Source organism: Mya arenaria, chromosome 8 (assembly GCF_026914265.1).
Source record: "Mya arenaria isolate MELC-2E11 chromosome 8, ASM2691426v1".
Classification (NCBI taxonomy): Eukaryota; Metazoa; Mollusca; class Bivalvia; order Myida; family Myidae; genus Mya; species Mya arenaria.
The window spans coordinates 12,222,666-12,246,625 of NC_069129.1; the positions used below are offsets into that span (position 1 = coordinate 12,222,666).

At 34.0% G+C, this 23,960-nt stretch overlaps 3 protein-coding genes and 1 pseudogene across 7 annotated transcripts; all 4 read right to left on the reverse strand.

The window, feature by feature from the left end:
• Positions 1 to 736: 736 nt before the first annotated feature.
• Positions 737 to 3,722, reverse strand: LOC128242425 (uncharacterized). Its single transcript, XM_052959571.1, has 2 exons — positions 3,584 to 3,722; positions 737 to 2,485 (listed from the first exon to the last, which is right to left on the reverse strand). Exon 2 carries the CDS (start codon positions 2,467 to 2,469, stop codon positions 1,567 to 1,569), a length of 903 nt encoding a protein of 300 aa, XP_052815531.1. The 5' UTR covers positions 2,470 to 2,485; positions 3,584 to 3,722; the 3' UTR covers positions 737 to 1,566.
• Positions 3,723 to 5,975: 2,253 nt separating this feature from the next.
• Positions 5,976 to 11,476, reverse strand: LOC128245093 (uncharacterized; annotated as a pseudogene).
• A 3,751-nt stretch (positions 11,477 to 15,227) lies between these two features.
• Positions 15,228 to 19,011, reverse strand: LOC128245120 (uncharacterized). The gene is made up of 2 exons (XM_052963356.1): positions 18,892 to 19,011; positions 15,228 to 17,586 (listed from the first exon to the last, which is right to left on the reverse strand). Exon 2 carries the CDS (start codon positions 17,568 to 17,570, stop codon positions 16,665 to 16,667), a length of 906 nt encoding a protein of 301 aa, XP_052819316.1. The 5' UTR covers positions 17,571 to 17,586; positions 18,892 to 19,011; the 3' UTR covers positions 15,228 to 16,664.
• Positions 19,012 to 19,840: 829 nt separating this feature from the next.
• Positions 19,841 to 23,168, reverse strand: LOC128243911 (RING finger protein 151-like). 5 transcript variants are annotated; one of them, XM_052961921.1, is made up of 2 exons: positions 23,075 to 23,168; positions 19,841 to 21,395 (listed from the first exon to the last, which is right to left on the reverse strand). In XM_052961921.1, exon 2 carries the CDS (start codon positions 21,359 to 21,361, stop codon positions 20,519 to 20,521), a length of 843 nt encoding a protein of 280 aa, XP_052817881.1. In that variant the 5' UTR covers positions 21,362 to 21,395; positions 23,075 to 23,168; the 3' UTR covers positions 19,841 to 20,518. The 5 variants fall into 5 exon arrangements, with proteins under 5 accessions (XP_052817881.1, XP_052817879.1, XP_052817882.1 ...); XM_052961919.1 differs by having other exon boundaries at positions 22,967 to 23,076; XM_052961922.1 differs by lacking the exon at positions 23,075 to 23,168 and adding an exon at positions 22,144 to 22,200.
• Between the last annotated feature and the right edge of the window lie 792 nt (positions 23,169 to 23,960).

A 23,960-nucleotide genomic window follows, 5' to 3' on the forward strand; every position in this document is an offset into this window, starting at 1 on the left:
CACAGATTGACCGTCTTGTATTGACCTTTTTTTTTTAGTTTTGGAAAGGGCCAATTTTTGCGTAAATGTCTGAAATCCAGTGATATATGCCTGCTAACAAAAGATCAGATCGCTTTTTTCATATTTACGCAAGAAAATTGATGTTCTATGGCAAAACGCATTACTATCGCTTTGAAATAATGACTATTTTAAGAGAAATTCGACAATTTTCCAACCAAAGATACGTTCTATTGCGAGTTATCTTATATGACTGAATTCATAGCACTGAAAGCCAAAATCAGCTGATTCTGAGACAAAAAATTAAACGGTTGTCAAATCGGTTAATCTGTGAGAGTGCAGCTTTAATAAGGCACTGCACAGTAGTATCAACGAAATTCATAAACATTGCTGTATAGCTTGCATGTTTTAAAAAATAACACCCTTGTTAAGACATGGAAGGGATAGAAGACTTAATACCTTCACGTCCTCGATACAATAGAATGAATAGACGATTTATCTTCACTTTAAACGTTTAAAATATTATATTACATACTATTATGTTAAGTATATAAAGTTTCGCCTTCATGAGATGAAATCTGGGCTTGTTTGAATATTACACCTTAGTCCATATCGACAACCATAAGAAAGCTGTATAACTGGTGGGTACAAAAGGAGCAAAATCGATTTAATCATACAAAGCGTTTAAAGGGATAACGCATATATGTAAAGGATATCAAACATACAAACACATCAAGCGTTCTAATTTGTAACATTTATTCTTCCTTTTAATACAATTGTTCTATTGCAAATTTTATTGCAGATGCACACTTTCTGGTTTTAGATCTGATGTTATAAACTCTGTATTTCACTAATCATGGACAATACAACTGGGGCATGGTTTTCTTCATTTTTTAAAAACCATATAGCGAAATAAAGGGTAAGCGTAGTTTTATACTACAAAATGAGTTAAGTATGTACATGTTAAGATAAAGTTTAGTACATCAAAAAAGGAAATAAATTTGACCGCTGCGCAGATTGACGAAATGGTAATAATTGAATTGGTCTTGATTCAGGACGTCAGAAAAAAACAACCGATAATAATACCCTCTATGTATCATAACATTTAACAAACCATTATCATAAGGCATAAATACACAAAACATATATGCACACATCGACGACCAAATAATCGACCATACTCATAAAAGAAAGAATATACACAACTATTCAAATGAAACTATTACCCTTTTTTATAATAAAATTATATAACACAACAAGCATTTCATAATTTTTAACTTATGGTACTTGTACATTTTCATTATTCCATCTATTCCACAATATTTACGTTTTGTATTTTAAACACTTTAATCTGTATCGAACTAAATACGTCTTTAACCTTATTGACAGCAGACGTATTACACAGTGGAGTGCACTCATTTTTTTTTTCATCGGCCGATGAAACTCATTTTCTGCATAATACACAAGTTAATTATCTGAGTAAATTTACCCATTGATGTATTGCGATTTCCAATTAATTATTTTTTCAGCCAACATCAAGCACGCACGTCATGTCTTATACATATCAGTTTATGTAAGAAAATAGCGCTTTGTAAGGGTACTTGTCACCAACGGCAAAGGGATATCATAATTTTCATAGTCGTCAGTCTTCTGCAAAGGGTCAATCAAATTGTCAACTTTCCCAAGTATTCGTGTAGAACTTGTAAGTAAATTCTCATCCCTATGCACATGGTCATTCATTACTGTGAGAAACGCCCGGATTAAAACAGATGTCTCCAATCTGGGAGGAGTCGGCTGAACACCTCGGGAAGCATTGGGTTCATTTACCGGAGTTGTTTCTCGTACCGCATCTGCTAATGGCGACAGTGCCTGTGGTATTGTTGACAATATGACCAGTCGATCAGCGTCAGTGGGTATCTTTTTTATTTCTATATTTTCCGGAATCGCTTTATCTATTTGTGTTGGATACAGCATTCTAAGGTCATCCGCTTGTATAAGAAAAATCTTCGGTTTAAGTGCCATTGATGGAAGGTCTTTAATTCGGTTGAATATAAAGTCCACGGGTATGGCCTTGTCATACAACTGTATTCTAACATCTTCGTGTTCTCCATCCTGCAGATATGAAAGAAATATGAAAAAGAAGGATTTGTATTTCCAACCATCTTCAGCAAGAGTTACCAGATATTCTTCTATTTCCCTTTTCAACTTGTTGCGACAAAGTTTAACTTCCAAATGCTGCGAATCGTATCTATCGATGAAAAACTGATCTAATGCGACGATATCAACGTCAACCTCTTCTTCAAAGAGCGTAGAGCTTGGTGATAATACTTCTGCCTTTTTCTTCGCATGTTGTTGGGTTCCAATTGGATTCAACTGTGAAAAATATACGACTAAAGTTCTTCCGCCACGGTAGTCTTTACTTGCCAAGTCTTCATTCGTAATAATGTGTGTGGGGTCAAGTCGTTGATTCATCTTAAGGATATGTGATCTAAAAATAGATGACAGAAATATTTTCAAATAAATAGTCAGATGTTTTGTATTTCGTGGTTAAGTAAATCACTACAATTTCTTTAAATTAAGGAGCGGCTTGATTTTGTACTAATTTGAGATGTTTACAACTATCATTATTTATAAGATTAAGCATGTTATTCGATAATGAAGTGAAGCCATATATTTATTTTTATTCAAATTGTAAGGCATACGTTGAGTATTAATTGTTATCCACAATTTGTACGGACCGAGTTTATAATCTTAATGAAACACAGTTGTTTCAGCCATATTTATCAGGATGGATCATAACCACATTCACTCAGCCACTTATTGCTCATCTTTTATAAAAAAGAGTATGCATTCTACATGTTTAAGGCAAATCTTAAATGCCCAAATGACAATGCCTACATTATGTCATACGTACCCATATTCGATTGCTTACTACGATAATAATATGCCTTTTTCAGAACCATTTTGTTGAGTGTTTCGTCTTAAATATACTTGTTTCGAGTCTTAGAAAAAAATAATATTTGTCTGGATACGATACTTGAATTGTTGGTATAACTGTTGTTGACGCTTTAAACTGTTTTAAAATTAAAAGACATTGTTTTGAAAAGAATGTAAATGAATTACATACATATTTCAATGAAACAATAGTCACTACAAATTCATTTATAACATTAAATCATTGATTCGTCGTTGTACATCTTGGGATAGTGTTCTATAAATGTAAAAGTATATACACAAGTGTTCCAATTATTAACCTGCCGTTATTAATAACCCCATCCCAACCATTACTTTCAGTGCTTTGATTATAGTAAATCTGTTTCAGAATATATTGTTTATTTCAAGTATAACTATCAATTGAAACTTATTATTGATACATTTGAGATTAATATATAGTTCAATTTTAGATCCGTTATATTCATTTCAATTTAATTTACCATTCAATGTTCGTCAATCATCATGTGTTTCGATATAGGAAACCGAAAGTTAAAACAAAAGTTGGAAAAACAGTATATTAAACGATAACAAATAACTATACTTCGAGTATGATTTTGTAAATAACCCAACAAATTAAACAAGATTAACTTACCAAACAAAACTCAGCACCTAACCGTACATAAACATAATGTTCAGTCGATGTATCTTTTTCCGGTACGGATCAAAACAAAAATAAGAGTTAAATGAGTAACTTCCCTTTAATACAACTTCATTCGAGGGGTGATCCAAAGTCATTTTGTGTCAATTGTAAACGCTTAAAACCCCTCTTATATCTGAAGTATTCTGTAGCTGTCAGTTCTATATTGTTTATTCAGGTGAAAAACATTTCGAAATATCTGATGTACAACTTATTAATTAGTAATTATGATTAACCGCCTGAAGAATTATATTGTTCTACAGCAAAAATTTAAGCCTTGAGTTTTAATAAACCTTGAAATCACACATGCAGTTATCTTTCAGCGTTCTTGGTGAACAAATGAAAATGAATAAATGGAAAACAAAATTTAGTTGTTTTGCGCGTTCCATAAACACCAAACATAATATCGAAACATATGTTCGGGTATTTGCTATTCATCATAACACGGACATATATGTCAGTGATAATAAAAAACAGAAATAAGCTAGAGCGGTGATCTAAATTCAATATCACAAAAATCGTTAAATAATGCTTATATATATCGTTTGATATTTCTACAAAGAATGGAATGTCAAACTCTTAAAAAGGTTTAAATATTAATATTCGATCTATATTGTAAATCGTGATGATCTTGAATGTAAGTCAAATTCAGTAAATCGTTTTAATGTATCAATGTCTGTCATCGCATTATTCTAGTACTTTGAAATGTCAAAGCATTTCGCATTTAAACAGGTCTTTTATACGTATGTAATCCAACGACTTCGGTTGAATTAATTTTGCGGTTAATTCATTTAATTGACGTTTTCAGTATAAAATTAAAATTAGATGCGACAGGGTAATTACGAATGGTTGGTATTTAGACATAGTACAATTGTTTGTTTTTTGTTTGTTTAATTGAACATTCAAACTTGTTGACATTCAGCGAAGCAATGTTGAACATTTCATGATGATAATTTTATTTAAAGGATTTTGTTAAATACAAACCCTAAGCTTAATTTGACTTTCCACAATACATTAGGGTTGGAGAAGAACCAAATGTGCGTTTTCCGATTTGATTTTACCTTTAGGTCTGAGGTACACTATTTTGCAAGAGTAAAACAGGCATGCTTTGCTACAATAGTGTGTACAATAACTAGACAATAAAGCATTGATTCACTTTTCTGAAGGCCGCTTATTTATTCAAGTAGATTTATTCAACGTATTTTTTTCTAACGTTGTTTAATGTTATATAGAAAAAATATTAGTGGTCTATGACAAGAATACCTGCATAATAGTTTATCAGTGCTCATCCAAGTTTCAAGTTAATTTGTATCAAGGCATATAATATGTATTTTATATATAACAACTGATAAACAACAAAGAAACAGTTCAAACAACGAACCCCAGTGCATTGTACTCAAACAATTGACATTATGTCACACTAAAGAAAACATAAGAAATTTATTATGCAAAATCAATGATACAGATATAAAGAAGAATGAAATTACTTGATTTGGACATGATGATCTTAGAAAATAAGACTTATTTTAGAAGTCTGGTTTTACTGCTATTATTTATTAGATCGTCAATTTTATATGTATTGGGATATGTTAAATAGTAATGAGACATAAACTTCTATCCCTGTTACCACTGAAATGTTACATCTCCTATCAAATCTAGATTGCAGAGTGTACATTTTTTTGACTGAATATAAAAAAAAAATCAATATGTTAAAAATGATTAATTATTCTTAATTTTCATAAAGCTTTGGCAAGTTATCCAAGATTTTTTCAAAACAATATTCTTTCGTATTCATTGGATAGATTATGCATTTTGTCGAAGTGTCAACAGAAATAAACCATTGTTGTACACATTGGTCAAGTAATCTTGATTTAACGAAAAATTATAAATGGTACAAATTGGTTAACAAAGTATTCAAATAAACCGAGTTCATCTAAACTGTTTTTTACAAAAAAATATCCATGGAGAGATGGTGATATTATTATGAAGAGAAAGCAAAGTATTATGCAACAATTAACATATGACTAATTGGCCTCAGTGAAAACTGCTGTTGTCATATGAGATCTGCGCATCGTCTCAATATGGTGTTTATTGATGTTCAAAATCCTTCAAGGGGTTCAGGAGTTATAGATTGGATACGAATAATAGTCATATTCATTGCAGATGACCTTTGACCTGTATGTGTGTCCTTGACCTTGAACCCAGCTAATTGTAACATACACTCTGCACATTGTCTTAAAATAGTGAAAATTTGAGGCGAGTTATTGTTCAAGACAAGAAGCGGACACGAAAAATAGGCATATTAAAAATATTTGACATTTGACCCCCAACTGTGACATAGAAGAAATAGAAGAAGAAAGTTTATTCAAAGAAATATATCACACAATTCATATTTAAAATCGGCCAACATGACCCGTGATCAAATAAATGTAATACAATGACTTATATATACATGTATGGTGGAACAAATTGATTGTTTCTATTTATATATTCACAGATTTTACAACTTTATTCATATAATTAAATAAGATTGTCTTGATCGATTATGAGTTATAACTTAACTGTATATCTGTCAACCGTATGACTTATGCACAACACTACAATGATACCATGAATTTTAATTAGCATTCTCGTTACTACTATACTTATTATGTGCAAATAACTTCAATAATGTTCTGCTAGTTTGGACTTAGTTTTTAACAGAAAATAGTCTATGGAATACAAAAAAGGCTTGTACGTACAAATATGCATGGTTGTCATCGATACTATCCGGTTAATTTAATGTGTGTCAACTTATTCCGAATAATTTATTAATCTATTGTATTCAGATATACACTGTACGTCTAGCATAAACAGTACCGTTATTCAAATACAATGTAACCGTACACTAAGTCGTGTTTACACTCACACTTAATTTTCTTAATTCAAAAGCATGATATATGTATGCTGATAAGTTTCTTTCGGACTGCAAAAGTTGAACAGTCTTATACATACTAGACCTAAGTCTATAATATCTAAAAGTATTATAAAGATTACATTCCATCAAAAAATGATATTCATCTTCAAGTACTTGGCATAAAATACAGATCCTATCTTCTCTTGGTGCATTAGATCATCGTCCAGTTTCTATTAGTAAACGATGAGAACTAAGTCTTAACCGTGACATAGTAATTCTATATTTTTCTACATTAACAATATTCAAGTATGCTTGGTATTCAAATCTACCGAAAGATATATAAAACGTTGCTCTTGATGAATCATTTTATCCGACTATTAAGATTTTGAATAAAGTTATCTTTGACTCTTTGCTTAAACAAGCTGAAAAATACATTTATATCACCAACACCTTGTGTTAACCATACCTCATTGAACCCAAAATTACACAGCATGTCACATACACTAGCGGTCCAGTTCTTTTATGACTCGTATGACCTTTGACCGAGCTGGCTGTTCGGTGGGGTTTTCACATCGTTTCAATACGGTGAACATTTTTGCGAGTTATTTTAAAATCCTTCAAACGGTTCAAGAATTATGGAGCGGACACGAAAGACAGACATACAGACAACTGGAGCAAAATCAATATGTCTCTCCATCTATTGGGGTGACATACTTAGTGTGCTTAACTATCCAAAAAGTGAGATACATTACAAATACCTTTTTTCAGAAATATATTGAAAAACACAATCTACTATTTATCAATTTAAACTCCTTTTAATTGTACATAATACCTATTCCATTTATAATACACCTATGTACTTACAAACTAACATCTACTTATAACTCTTTATTCCACCCTTAAAGCTGCACTCTCACAGATTGAACGTTTTGAAAACTTCTTTATTTTTTTGTCTTGGAACGAGCATTTTTTTGCGCAAATCCATGGAAACCAGTTTAATATACGACTGCTGACAAACAATTAGATCGCAGATATGTATATTTAAGTTCGAAAATTGATGTTTTATGCATTTTTCTTAAACCGTGAGTAACGGTTTAAGCCATACAACATTAATTTTCGAACGGAAATATGAAAAACAGCGATATGATTTTTTGTCAGCAATCTTATATCATTAGTTTGAAGATGTTTACCCAAAAGTTTGCTCTTTCCAAGACAAAAAATAAAAAAAGTTGTAAAAATGGTAAATATGTGAGGGTGCAGCTTTAAGATAGCAGGCGTATAACAATGAGGAATGGACTATTACTTTTTTTCAATTGACCATGTTCTAGCAAGACACAAGAACATCGTCTTACAAAAGAGTAGCTATGCCTCAGACTAATTCTATCTTTTGTATACATCTTCGGCCGACTCAAAGGTCCGCGTATGAATCAAAGAAAATACCACTTTGTAAGGGTACTTGTCACCAACGGCAACGGGATTTTATAACTTTCATAGTCCGAAGTTCTCTGCAAAGGGTCAATCAAATCGCAAACTTCCCCAAGTATTCGTGTAGAATTTTTAAGTAAGTTTTCATCTCTGTACACATGGTCGTTCATTACTTTAATAAACGCCCGGATTAAAACAGATGTTCGCAATCTGGGAGCAGCCGGCTGAACACCTTGGGGAGCATTCGGTTCATTTACCGGAGGTGTTTCTCGTACCGCATCTGCCAATGGCGACAGTGCCTGTGGAATTGTTGACAGTATTACCAGTCGATCAGCATCAGTAGGTATCTTTTTTATTTCTATTTTGGTTGGAGTCGCCTTAACTATTTGTGTCGGATAAAGCATTCTTAGGTTATCCGCTTGTATAAGGAAAATCTTCGGTTTAAGTGCCATGGATGGAAGGTCTTTTATTTGGTTGAATACGAAGTCTAGGGGTACAGCCGTGTCATAGACATGTATTTGAACGTCACCGTGTTCTCAAATCTGTAGATATGTTAGAAATACGAAATAGAAGGCTTCGTAGTTCCAACCATCTTCAGCAAGCGTTTTCAGATATTTCTCTATTTCGCTTGCTAAATGGTTGCAACAATGTTTAACTTCCAAATGTCGCGGTTCGTATATATCGGCGAAGAACTGCTCTAATGCGGCGATATCAACGTCAACCTCATCTTGGTAGAGAGTAGATTCTCGGGTTTGTACAACTTCCTTTTGTTTTGCATGTTGTAAGGTTCCAATGGGATTCAGCTGAGAAAAGTAAACAACTAAAGTTTTCCTGCCTTGCTTCGTGTAGTCTTTACTTTCCCAGTCTGCCTCCGTTATAATTTCTTTTTTTCGATGCTGACTGGCCATCTTAAGGATAAGTCATCTGGAAATAGGAAAGAAACATTTTTATTTTTTAAAATAAAAAGTGTTTCGGAGTATATCGAATAAAAGGAAATATATACCATCGCATATTGTTAGCGGTAAGATGTGTTACTAATTAGAGCTATGTTTACACCTCTTTTTTTACTGTTTTTGAAAATCAGCATGTGATTCAATAAGCGATTGAAATTATAGATTGTATTCACATTGTAAGGCAGGCATTGTGTATTCCAGTTGTTATCCATCATGCGTGCAAACCGGGTTTATGATATTCATGAACTAAATAGTATTTACAGATAAAAATAGTAACCTTTATAAATTGGATTTATAACTTAATTTATAGCTACGTGGCTAGTAATCCCCAGTTTAACTGACAACCGCAAAAAATCGCTCATATTTTTATCGGTACACAATCATATACTTTCTTGTTTTGCTCATGAAAATCAAATGATTTAAATATGATTATCCATTTTTGCATCAATCTATAGTATGCGCCATCAATACACATGCAAAGATCAATATATGACAACTCATAGAAAATGTTAGGCTATCGGTAGTCTAAAGCGCTATGTCGACGTCGGATATCTCGATTTTTCGGTTGTGTCGACTTTTTTCTACGGTCCCGAATTTATTCCTCCTTATTCTATATAAAATAAATCTGCTTGTGTCGATTTTTCTATCTCGATTTTTTCGGTATGTCGACCTCCTATTTCAGTCCCTGTGGTCGAATTTCTTACATCTTTTTTGTTCCTTATGTCGAACTGTAAATGAGTTGTAGGTGCGAAAATATTCATGACGGTTTGCGGCATGTCACTAAATTACCGTGCGTGTCAGATTAACAAACTGTCATAATTGGAGGGTAATTGATAAGTGTGAATAATTAAAGTTGTTTGTTTATGTTTTTGATTCAAGGGGCATTTATTGCTCAAGCTATTTATTGAAACGCACAAGAACGCGGATGACATTATGTGAAAATTCGACAACATTGAAAGTTACGTGACGAATAAAATTCTTTACACTGCATGTAAAAAATATACAGGCATGACAGCCTTTTTTAAACCAGTTCAAATGGTATCTTCATGTGCAAAATAGTGCTTGAATGTAATTTTTGAGAATGTGCTATATTGCTGTGTATTATATCATGAATGTGCTATTTCATCAAAGTTGTTCTCATATATGCTATACTGTTTTTTTTACAATGTACAAGTGTATGTGATTGTGGTTTTATATCTGTTTTGCGTATTCCATATACGTGAATTAAATGAATTTGACACAAATAAAAAAACAACTCTATCTTCCAATAATACGTTTGCTGTTTTCACGACGGTAATATATAACAAGACCGGTCAATTGCAGAAGTCGGACATTGGACATAAATCGAACTCAAATGTGTTGGGATCGGTGATCGTTTTCTTGTAATTCGGATGTGTCGAATGTTCGTTATCTCGACCCTTTTCCCTAGGTCCCGACAAAGTCGACCTAACCAGTTTCGACTGTAGTATTTAACTGCTTAGCAAGGCGAAAATAAAACATCTTTCATTTTTTAAAAAGCTAGTTGTTTCTTTGAAAAAGTCACTCTGGAAAATGTACTTTAAAGGAATCAAAATATATTTAAATCGTACATCACAAACCCTTATTAAGAAGTCTACTGTATGACGCAAGCCTTGTGAAAGAAAACGCTACCAGCTAACATAACTAATAATAATTACATAAATGGCAAAGCAAATTCATCTATAACATTTCAGCATTAAGACGTCGTTGTTCATCTCGGTTTTTATTCTAAAAATATAACAGTATGTACACACGAGTTCCAGTTACGAACCAAACGTTTTCGTTTCCTTCTATTCTATGTGTACGGACCGGGTTTATAATCTTCGTGAAATACACAGTTGTTTCAGCCTTATTTGTAAGAATGGATCATAACCACATTCACTCAGTCACTTATTGGTCACCTCTTATAAAAAAAGGTTTAACTTTTGTCGAAGCTTAACTGTTTAAAAGACATTGTTTTGCAAACGGAATGTAAAAGCATTACAGGTATGTTTTGATGTGACACAACGGTCATAACAAATTCACTTAAATCATTGATTCGTCGTCGAACATCATGGGATAGTGTTCTATAAATGTAGAAGTATAAACAGAAGTTTTCCAATTATTAACCTGACGTTATCAATAACCCCATCCCAACCATTACTTTCAGTGCTTTGATTATCGTTAATCTGTTTTAGGGCATATTGTATCTTTCCAGTAAAACTATCAATTTAAACCAATTATTAACATATTTCAGATAAAAATATAGTTCAATTTTAGATCCGTCACATTTATTTCCATTTAATTTACCATTCAAGGTTCGTCAATCATCACGTGGTTGGATATAGGAAACCGAAACTACAACAGAATGTTGGAAAAATAGTACAGTAAACCTTAACAAATAACTATACTTCGAGTATGATTCTGTAAGTAATCCAACAAGTTAAAAAAAATAACTTACCAGACATAATACAGCACTTGACAGTACATAAACATAATGTTCAATCGATGTAACTTTCGATTTGGATCAAAACAAAAATAACAGTTTAATTGAGTAACTTCCCTTTAGCACAAAAATCATTTGAGGGATGATCCAAAGTCATTCTGTGTCAATGGTAAACTTAAAAAACCCTCTTATATCTGAAGTATTCTTGAGCTGTAAGTTTTATATTGTTTATTCGGGTAAAAAAAACCCTCTTTGAAAACATTTCGGATATCTAATGTACAACTTGTATGTATGTATGTATGTATGTATGTATGTATATATTTCTGTAAACCTGGCGGTCAAGGATAACCCGTGAAACTGCAAGCACTTATTTCCAACGGGGTCTTTTGTGTGTTTTTTGCTGAAGGAATAGCACGCGTAAGAAACAGTGGTGGGATACAAGGAAGTCCGGGCTCTTCTTTTCGAAGAGACCCCTAGGTTCTTTTACGTGCTCAGTGTGAAGCACCGATACACGGGGTACAACTTTTCTGGTTTATCCAGTACACCACTTTTCCAAACACTACCCTTTAAATGCCGAGCGCCATGCAATGAAGCTACTTGTACCAACGTTTAACGTCTTTCGGTATGACGCGGCCAGGGATCGAACCCACGACCTCCAGCTCTGTAGGCGCATAAATTAAGTAATATGATAACCCCGCCTGTATAATTATACTGTTCTACGGTGCTAATCATTATGCCTGGAGTTTTAATTAACCTTGAAACCTTGGAATCACACATGCAGTTATCTTTCTGCGTTCTTGGTGAACAGATGTACATGAATAAATGGAATACAAAATTTAGTTGTGTTGCGTGTTCCATGAACACCAAACATAGAAACAAAACATAAGTTCGAGTATTTGCTATTCGGCCTTATATAACATGGACATAAATGTCAGTGATTATATAAAAAAGAAATCAGCTGGAGTGGTGACCTTAATTCAATATAACGAAAATCATTAAATAATGTCTATACATGTCGTTTGATATTTCTACGAAGAATGGAATGTCAAACTCTTCAATGGGTTTAAGTATAAATATTCTATCTTTATTGTAAATCGTATTGATCTTGTGTATAAGTCAAATTTAGTATAATAATGAGCCAGTCAATTGTAACCACGGTCCCCACAGGTCCGGGAGTATAACGGGGAAAACAGGGGAGAAGGGCCGTGTTTTTACTTTCCAGGTGGCCCCGTAGTGCCGAGTGACTGTGGTGGTTGTGATTTCGCGCCGAAAATAGCGGGGAATGGGCCTAATATAGGATGCCCCTGGGGTGGCAGGGATTTTACCAGCAGTTTGTCCCCGCTGGGCGGAGATTTTACCGGGGTTGGCTGGGCCGTAATTCAAAGTCCCCACTATTCTCCGCACCTTGGGGACGTGGTTACAATTGACTGGTTCATAATCTCTTGATTGTATCAAAGTCTGTCATCGCATCATTCTAGTACATTGAATGTCAAAGCATTTCACATTTAAACAGGTTTTGTTTTTTATATGTATGTTATCCGACAACTTCGGATGTAATAATTTTGCGAATTATTCATTGAATTTGTCCAAACTGATACCCCACGTTTTCAGTATAAAATTAAAAATAGATGCGACATATTTTTACGAATGTTTGGTCTTTAGACATAGAACATTTGCTTTCCTTGTTTAATTGAACATTCTAAATATTTGACATTCAGGGAAGCAATGTTGAACATTTCATGATGATAATTTTATTTAAAGGATTTTGTTAAATACAAACCCTAAACTTGATTGGACCTTCTACAGTTTTGGAAGAACAAAATATGCGGTATTATCTTATTTTACGTTTAGTTTTGAAGTACATGTGTACAATTTTTTGCAGGCGTAAAACTGACATGCTTAGCTACAATGTTTTGTACAATAACTAGACAATAAAGCATTGATTCACTTTTTCTGAAGTCCGCTTATTTATCCAAGTAGATTTTTTATATATTCATATTTCATTTCTTTTCAAACGGAAACGTATGTCGACATTATACATATGATTTTGTATCACAATTTTCCAGACTATCCATTTAACATGTATAGTGGGTTATTAATGATGTGTTTAAATATATATAAAAACTCGAGGTAAAAAAATGCACATACCACAAAGCCACATTAAATTGTTGATTGGACAGTGCCAAACAATTTTGCACCTGAAACTATTTTTAACATTTAGTATTTTCTGTGCTTGAATTGTATGTAGTCTCGATGGGTCGATCTGGGAATCTAAGCGGAAGATTGTCCTTAAACAACATGTAAGTCTTCGGTAGTATATACAACTGTGAAGTACATAGTATAGTGTAGTTGTTTTGAGAGCTTTGCAGTTTGCACTTATCTATCCAAAGATTTTCATAACACTGCTACTTTACCACCAGACATTTATATCGATGGATATTCTAACTGCCTGAACATAGTTATGTTTCTAATTAAGAAAGCATACACAATAAATTAAGCAAGCCTATGTGGATAAATTTTCATGAAAGGTTTTCACTAACGTTCAGGGCATTATCCTGGTCGAAATAATCATAGTAGTGTACATTTCCCAAATTTCTGTATAGGCTTCGGTCAAACAAAAATCTCCTTCTTCTATGGACGGACATTCACTAGTTTTTGCTCCGCCGGATCACTAACAAACCGACCTGTTTCTATCCGAAGTGGCAAACGTAAACACCTGAACTGACACAATACAGAACGTTCAGTTTTGCCCAAGTTGATGTAATATTCTACCTTAAATGTGTCTTTGGTTTACATGTTTTCAGTTTAGAATATATGCTGCACATCTGTCTAACATTTTCTACTGTATAAGTCATGAAAACGGTTATCAACGTTGGAAACAACATATTTAGATTCAGTAAAACCTTTAAACCTGCAGCATTCATCACTTGTTTAACTTCATTTGGCCAATTGTTCATAGAAGTATGTCTTGCATATTGAACCTTAAAAGGGCAAATTTCACCAATTCGCAAGTGCCTTCTCATTGTTACGTGCATTTTTTTAATAGACACATGACAGTGATTCAAAGCATCGTTATACCACCTCAGACAATTGGCTACCTTCCACATTTATAGGTTTTGAAACTGAATGGTTTGTGTTTTCAAAAACAGGCTGATGATTTTCACATGTAAATAATAAAGTTTTATCAAAACAAAAACTAAACGATTATTTTTGGGGGGAAATTACACCATTCGGTAGTATTTGCTGCATGCCCTATTTAGTTTTATTGACAAACGACAATGAATCAAAGCATCGTTATCCCATCTCAGATCATTGGTTACCTTCCATATTTATAGGTTTTGAAGCTGAATGGGTTGTGATTTCAGAAACAGTCTGAATCAACTTGATCTACTTTTAATTGTTTACATTTTCACTGCATTGTTTGTCCACGTACACCGGATATTGTCAATTTACCGAATACACAGTTGTTACGTTCAACCATTTTTTATTATCTTATGACAAACGTAACTTTTTTCTAACGTTTTTTAATGTTATATAGAAAATTTATTTAGTGGTCTGTGACATGAATGTTTGCATACTTGTTTTATCAGTGCCCAAGTTTCTAGTTTTTTTTTTCAAGTTTATTTGTATCAAGGCATATAATACACATATGATATAACAACTGATTAACAACAAAGAAGTGTCCCCGAGTTTGTTTTTTTTTACATTTTTTATCGTTTGCTTTGACCAATTATTATTTTACTTAATGTACATATACCACTACTTCAGTCACCTTTAATGGAATGAATGTTGCAAGTTTTAATATCATGTTGTTTAACTGCTTTATATTGTTTTTATATCAATATATGTTCAAATTTCATATTAGTGTACAACGCCATTGAATATAGAAACAGGCGTTTAATCAAATAAACACATTTAACATTTAACAACAAAGAAACGGTTCAAACACCAAACACCAGAGCAATGTACACAAACAATTGACATTACATGGACACTAAAGAAAATATCAGAAATTTCTTATGCAAAATCAATGATATAAAGAAGAACGAAATTACTTGATTTGGACAAGATGATCTTAGAAAATAAAGCTAAATTTAATAGTCTGGTTTTATTGTTAGTATTCATTAGAACATCGACTTCATACATATTGGGATGGTTGAAATAGTTATAAGACATACATTTCTACCTATAATCATTGAAGTGGTTAATCTCCTATTAAATCTTGATTACAGAGTGTACATATTCTTAGGCTATATTCAATACACTGGCACCGGATTTTCAAACTCAATCATTTTTTAAAAAAATCAAAAAAAATCTTATAATTCCTTACTAAAAATTCTAATACCGAATATGTTTTTTTTTTTTTAAATATGCACTTTGTACTGTATAATATACTAACCCACGATAATAATATTACGCGACCCGGGTAGGGAAACGTTCAATACCATGTTAGTATATTACTGACCTGCATATGACCTTTGACCTGTCATTGACCTTGAATCCAGCTAATTGGAACATATACTCTGCACATTGTCTTAAAATGGTAAAATTTTGAGGCGAGTCGTTTTTCAAGACAAGGAGCGGACACGAAAAATAGACATATTAAAGTCATTTGACATTTGACCCCATAGTGTGACATATGACCGTTGATCGAGCTGGCTGTTACGTGGGTTCATCACATCGTTTCAATACGGTGAGCATTTGTTTCGAGTTATTTCAAAATCCTTCAAACGGTTCAAGAATTATGGAACGGACACGATTTTTGACGGACAGACGGACGGACGAACGGACATACAGGCAACTCAAGCAAAAACAATATGTCTCTCAATATATTGGAGAGATATAATAAGTGTGCTTAACTATCCAAAAATTGTGGCACATAACAAATACTTTTTTACAGAAATATATTGTAAAACACAATCTAGTATTTATAAATTTAAATACTCGTTATTGTACATCTTACCTATTCCATAAATATCATATCCATGAACATGTATTCACAATCTAACATCTATATATAACTCATACATAAAAGTTGTACATTCGATACCCGATATATAATTCCCTTATTTATGCACGGCGTAGAGGAATGGACTAATACTTTTCTTCAATTGGATGTTCAATCTAATTTTACCATATTCTAGCAAGACACAAAGAACATCGTCTTATATAATAACATAATTTATGTGTATTTCATTGTCAACATTCGTTTTTCAGCTAGCGTCAACTTCATATGCATTTTTTTAAAGAAATGCCATGCCTTAGAGTTATTCTATCTTTTGTATACATCTTCGGTCGGCTCAAAGGTCAACGTATGAATCAAAGAAAATACCGCTTTGTAAGGGTACTTGTGACCAACGGCAATGGGATATCATAACTTTCATAGTCGGGAGTTCTCTGCAAAGGGTCAATCAAATGGCAAACTTCCCCAAGTATTCGTGTAGAATTTGTAAGTAAGTTTTCATCTCTGTACACATGGTCGTTCATTACTTTAATAAACGCCCGGATTAAAACAGATGTTCGCAATCTGGGAGCAGCCGGCTGAACACCTTGGGGAGCATACGGTTCATTTACCAGAGATGTTTCTCGTACCGCATCTGCTAATGGCGACAGTGCCTGTGGAATTGTTGACAGTATTACCAGTCGATCAGCATCAGTAGGTATCTTTTTTATTTCTATTTCGGTTGGAATCGCCTTCACTATTTGTGTCGGATAAAGCATTCGTAGGTTATCCGCTTGTATAAGGAAAATCTTCGGTTTAAGTGCCATTGATGGAAGGTCCTTTATGCGGTTGAATACGAAGTCTAGGGGTACAGCCTTGTCATAGACCTGTATTTGAACGTCACCGTGTGCTCCAATCTGTAGATATGTTAGAAATACGAAATAGAAGGCTTCGTACTTCCAACCATCTTCAGCAAGCGTTACCAGATATTCCTCTATTTCGCTTGCTAAATGGTTGCGACAAAGTTTAACTTCCAAATGCCGCTGTTCGTATATATCGGCGAAGAACTGCTCTAATGCGGCGATATCAACGTCAACCTCATCTTGGTAGAGCGTAGATGCTACGGTTTGTACATCTTCCTTTTGTTTTGCATGTTGTAAGGTTCCAATGGGATTCAGCTGAGAAAAGTAAACAATTAAAGTTTTCCTGCCTTGCTTCGTGTAGTCTTTACTTTTCCAGTCTGCCTCCGTTATAATTTCTTTTTTTCGATGCTGACTGGCCATCTTAAGGATCAGTAATCTGGAAATAGGAGAGAAAGAAACATTTATATTTTTTTTAAATAAAAAGTGTTTCGGAGTGTATCGTATAAAAGGAAATCTATACCATCGCATATTGTTAGTGGTAAGATTTGTAACTAATTTGAGCTATGTTTACACATCCTATTTATTTATTTTGAAAATCAGCATGTGATTCAATAAGCAATTGAAATAATATTTTGTATTCACATTGTAAGGCAGGCATTGAGTATTCCAGTTGTTATCCATTATGCGAATAAACCGGACTTTTGATATTCATGAACTAAATAATATTTACAGATAAAAATAGTAGCCTTTATAATTGGATTTATAACTTAATTTATAGCTTCATGGCTACAAATATCCAGTTAAACTGACAACCGCAAAAATATCGCTCATATTTTTATCTGTACACTATCATTTACTTTCTTTCTTTGATCTTGGAAATCAAATGAGTTAAACATGATTATCCATTAAAATATCAAAACTGACCTTTTTGCATCAATCTATAGTATGCGCCATCAACACATGTGCAAATATCTTTATCACTTTATGACAATTCAAGAAATTAGTATTCAACTGCTCAGCAAATCGGAAATAATACACATTTTTTAAAAAAGTTGGTTGTTTCTCTGAAAAAAGTTACCGTGAGTCTCTTGGGGAAAAGGTACTTAAAAAGTCAAAAGGCATTAGAATATATTTAAATCGTATATCACAAGCATTTAATAAGAAGTCTTCTCTATGACGCTAGCCTTGTGAAAGAAAATGCTATCAGATAATAGAACTATAATTGGTATCACGGGTTTTGACTCTTAAATGTAACAATGTTAAAACCATAGTTTTGCATTACACAGTTTGATAACATAAATGGCAAAGCAAATTCATCTTTAAAATTTCAGCATTAAGACGTCGTTGTTCATCTCGGTATTTATTCTATAAATATACTGTAACAGTATGTACACACATTTCCCAGTTACGAACCAAACGCTATCGAACAACACACTCCCAAACATTCCTTTCAGTGCTTTGATAATCTTTGTTCGGCGTAATTGGTACCTTTACTGTATTACTGTATTACTATCATTTTGAACACATAATTCATAGATTTAAGACAAAAATATAGTTCAATCTTTAGATCCGTGATTTTCATTTCGATTTAATTTACCATTCAAAGTTCATCCCGTTGTACAGTATGGGAAACAGGAAGTACAACACAAAATTGAAATCAGAGCAGAAAACCTTACGAAATACCTATATTTCGATCATGACTGTGAAAATACCCCCCACAAATTAAACTAAATCAACTTACCATACACCAAAAACGCTTAGCAATTCATAAACACAAACAAATTATGAAATATTCTGTAGAGGTGTATCCTGTTAACTCGGATAAAAACAAAAACAATAGTTAAATACCAGTAGAGTAGCTTCCCTTGGTAACACACAAAATTCATTAGAGGGATGATCCAAAATGTGTGACACAAACACACACACACACACACACACACACACATATGTATATTGAAGTATTCTGAAGCTGTCAGAACTAAACTGTTGCATACCCTTTCTGAGATTAAACTTTGCATTTGGCCAGCTGTATTTTAATAGTATGGGCGAAAATTTATGGCCAATATATAATATATATATAAATTTGTAGCTAGATTTTCATCCATTTTTTGAATGGGGTGGGGTGATTTTTTTTTCAAAGACGCCTGCTTTATCGTGGAATATGTGTTCATGCTCCTTCTTATTGCATAAGGGACCAAATACATGTGTTTTGACGAACCACGTGGTAACAATTCCTCTTTTTTACATGTGATTGCTTTAAACATCGACACTGTACGTAGGTAGGAATAAAAGTCGTTCCCGGACTGTACGACCGGACTCAGGGGCGGGCCCAGGAATTGACGTTAGAACTGGGGCTTAACTAAGGGGCCCAACCTTTAGACATGTACACCTCCCTCGGTACCGAAAGCATATGACATTAAATACTTACGTGGGTCTCCCTCAAGAAATTTATCACAATTTTTAGTTGGAAATGTTGCATTTTGAGCGTATTTTATTACCATTTTCTCCGATATTGAAACACAAAGTGAACTGAGACGATTTTAGGGGGTGTGCGAGCCGGGGGCACCGCCCTCTTATACCGCTAGTGAGACCGATACGCAAATACAAACACTAGTTCAACATTTTTATTTGAGCCAATAAAAAAATAAGGGGCGGTGAAACAAGAGGGGTCGGGCGGGTGTGAAAATCCAACAATGAATTTACAGTCGCCTACTATAACTGGGATTCGCTTAAACCTACGGCCTTGTTGTGTGAAAGGCACACCGTATAATCTCGACCCTTTAAATATGCTGTTGTTTGTTTTTGTGGAATACATACAATTTTATTACAGTATTCATTTATTTTTAAACAAACAGTGACAACAATCATTACAGTTGAAGAATACAAGTGAATAGGAGGACACGTTAAGCATAGAATAACCTATTCCGATGTTGTTGTTTTTTCTACAGAATAAATGGAATCGTGGAATGTTTAAAAAAGTCGTTGAATCAGGACTATTTAGCATCGAATGCCTACTCACTTCATAAATCATCTGTCTAATGTATAACAGCAGAAACTATAATTATTTAATATAATTATTAGGTATTTTCGCACTACGATAGTCGTCATTGAAGAACGTATGTATAGTTTTATAAATAATACAAGAAAGGACGAGTGTGAGAAGATAAGAAATATACAATCTTGAAATTTAAAGGACATCTTTTTTTAACGATTCCTTTTTCACCTAACACTTGGCAACCATTCAGCAACTCAAAACAGAAGTAGATCTATGCTTCTATGTATAATTTTATATATCAACCCGAGTTATTATAACATTATTAAACATATATGCACACACAATTCATTGTTACATAAAGGACATGAAATTCTTAGACGGTTGATATCTTCCCTTGTATCGTATTTGATCGTTTGAGCTGCGATCCCCTTGTAACCTTCTCACTGCCGGCGGAAGTTCCCACAGACTTGCGCAGTAGTTCCATGAGCTCGCGTTTCTCAAGTTCGAGGCTCTCGATTTCCTGTCGTCTGCTTAGCTCCATATCCATAAGAAACTTGATGTTTTGAGATAGGCGCGAATTTTCAAGAACTAAAGCGTCTATCTGACTCTGAAGCGTTGACTCTTTTTGGATCATGTGATTTCTCTGCATGTCAAGACGAAGTTCAAGTTCGTTTTTCTGTTCTTCATGTTTACACGTAAGCTCGGAGCGTAACACTTCAAGTGACGTGCGCAATTCTTGGATACAATTATGATCCGCTTCCGCCGGTCGCGTGATCAGCAGGCCGCATCCGTTTGGACATTCCTTCCGGCTATATTCACAACACCTGACGTGATCGTCGACCACACGACGTGCCGCGAAAAACGTGCACCTCTCGTTCGGACATTTCAGCCGCTCAAAAGTACATGTGCTCTCGTGCGACTGCATAAACTCCAGCACGCCGTCGTGCTCACAACCGTAAGCCCGATTTCGGCAACGGAGCTGTAATCTGTTCAAGTCATTGCGCATGTACCTGAAGAGAGGGCGGAGTGACGATATACTAAGCGGGCGTCGGTCCTCGGGACACGTGGTTTCATGCACGAGCCACGCTTCTATGCACGAGCGGCAGTACGCGTGCTCGCACGGGGCCTGCACGGGGTCCTCGAGCACATCGCGGCAGATGCAGCACGTGAGTGCGTCATTGACGGGTGAAAGAAACCGATCTGTGTCAAAGCCCATACCGATATCTGGTTAGCAGAAATTGTACAAGTTTCTGAAATACGAAGTTTACCACGGTTATGACTAAAGAATATATCTGAATTCACATCATTCCTGACTAGCACAGATGTTTGGAAACGTTTTGTTTTTAGTTTTTACTGCTTTCATACTACAACTGTCACCGGCTCGTTTTATTATTGAAACATCGTGACGTCAACATTAGCATATCTTCAGTGTCTTTATTTCTTAAATGTTCATTTAAAATTAACTGTTGGTAACTGTTTACTTAAAATTAAAACATCCATAGGATTCCATTCTCTTGAAACGAAATTTAGTCACAAAGTAGGAACAAAATATCGCGCAGGTTTAAATGTAATTTGCGCATTTAGGCTTTACCATGGAATTCCGAAGATCCCGACACTGGGTGTTAATTGCTTGTATGTACATTTAGTTTAGGCTATAATATCATATTTGCAAATGCAAATATTTGTTGTAAGTGTTTATTTGTCCATACACTCGAGATATTCTACATAAAGTAAATACAATTAAACATCCATCTTGCTCAATAAAGCCGATATTCAAATGAAATTCAAAAGGCGTATTGCTTACTAGCAAAAACGAAATTGTAATATCTTTTTAATGTATATCATATTAAGAATTAATTGAACGAAATTCGAATCCAATCTCAAAAGTTTTTATTGCTTTTGAATAATTGAAAATCTGTGTTTGAACAGCATTATTGGGATGAAACATTTCGAAAAATGAACAATGACTATCAATATGATATCTGTGGGTAGCATTACATCCATATAAATGCATCAAGTACGTGGTCTGCGTTTTAATCTCCCACTCCCATCACATCACAAGTCTTCCAAACTTAAAAGTAAAAAAATAGGTTTATTACTACTGCGTTTTGATTCGATTTCATGGATTTTTTATTCATATTTAAAGGGGGCTAGCCGAGTGGAATCAAAATACACGGGATTCGGGATCAAAACGCCGTACTAACGGCCCTTTAACTATATACATAACTTGTTTAATTCATCTAAAAAGAAATGGTTTTATAATAAATGTGATTTTTAAGACGCACTTTTTTGTTTTATGGCGTTTGCATTTTATCTTTTGTTTTTTTTCCAGTGGATTTATGATGGGTACATAATAAATAGTATATAATGTGTTCATACAAGTTACAATATTCCTCAAACAGGAGCTCCTTGTTCAAATGCCGATGCTTATATCAAAACTGGTGATTGGGTTAGGCAAGAGGTTATCTAAATAATTTCTTGATTCAAGAAAACAGCGTCTTCGAGTATGCATAACAAAATCATAGTTTTCATAAAACACCGATGCGTTCACTTAACGCTAACAGTCATTACTGTTAGTAACTGTTTTGATGTGTATATTTGAGGGGTATGTTTTTTTCTCATTGATCGAGGTGTATAGCTCCACAAATAGTTGACGCAGAGTTGTGGGACTTGATAGTCGACACAGCTGAACACAAACAACGACGACGACAACGACGCCAGGGCTCTGCCATTACTTAAGACTGCTTTCATTGCAAACCCAACACACAAAAACAATGCCAAGAAAGAATAAATATGCCATAAAGTAGAAAAAATATCTCACCCACCGAATCAATCCATCCCACATTGAGTATTTATCCGCCGAAAATCAACTATCACTGATTCAAGATATACGCATTATGACCTAAATAATAAGTCGATTATGACCCACCAGAGTTGGTTCCATGCCAGGCTTAGGAACGTTTGAAACAAAGGGATATTGCCTACAGTTTTGTTTAATTTCAATATTATGAAATAGCATATTGTTAAGTTTGACAAGTGCTTTCGTTAGGTAGCATAAAAGGAATGAAAGTACCGGGTGCGATATGTCGTCTGCCAACGGACAGTCAGACTATTGATCAATGAATCCTTTTATGAAGGATTTTGCGTACTAATAAATCTTAATTGTACTTCATACCGCCGAGATTAAACCTACTAAATCGGTCATTATGGCCAATGCGACTTAAGAGAACGATCATCCGTATTAATCATGAACCACAGTGGCTTGATGACAAAGTATTACAGTATAGGGTATTTTTGAATTTTGTCAAATCCCATTTTATGTTTATGGCAATGTATTATATTGATGATATACATGTTCAAGTATGTATAAAATATCATTTTGGCTAATTGAAATTATTTATTGTGACTTTAATGAGCCTTGTCATCAACCAACTGTGTTATGAACCGGACTCCATTTCACTTTCAAAAAAGAAGTCAATAAATAAAAAATAGCTTTAAATAATTAGGAATATGACATCATATTCAAAACGTAAGCCATGATTGTTGATGAAAACTAATTGTGTATTAAGTTAACATATTACTTCCAATACACAGATGATGACCGTCTGTCCAACACACTCAGTATGAAATAAAAGTCAAACAAAATGATAGGAAAACTTTCAATTAAAAAACAACACCAGTTAAAAATGAACGTAAAGAATAATTGTATTATTTCCTTAATAACGCATGGTAAATTCGTTTACCAATTTTGATAATCGCTCGTGTTGTAGGAAATGGCCATTTCCATGGAAAGGACTCATACACGTTCAGCTACA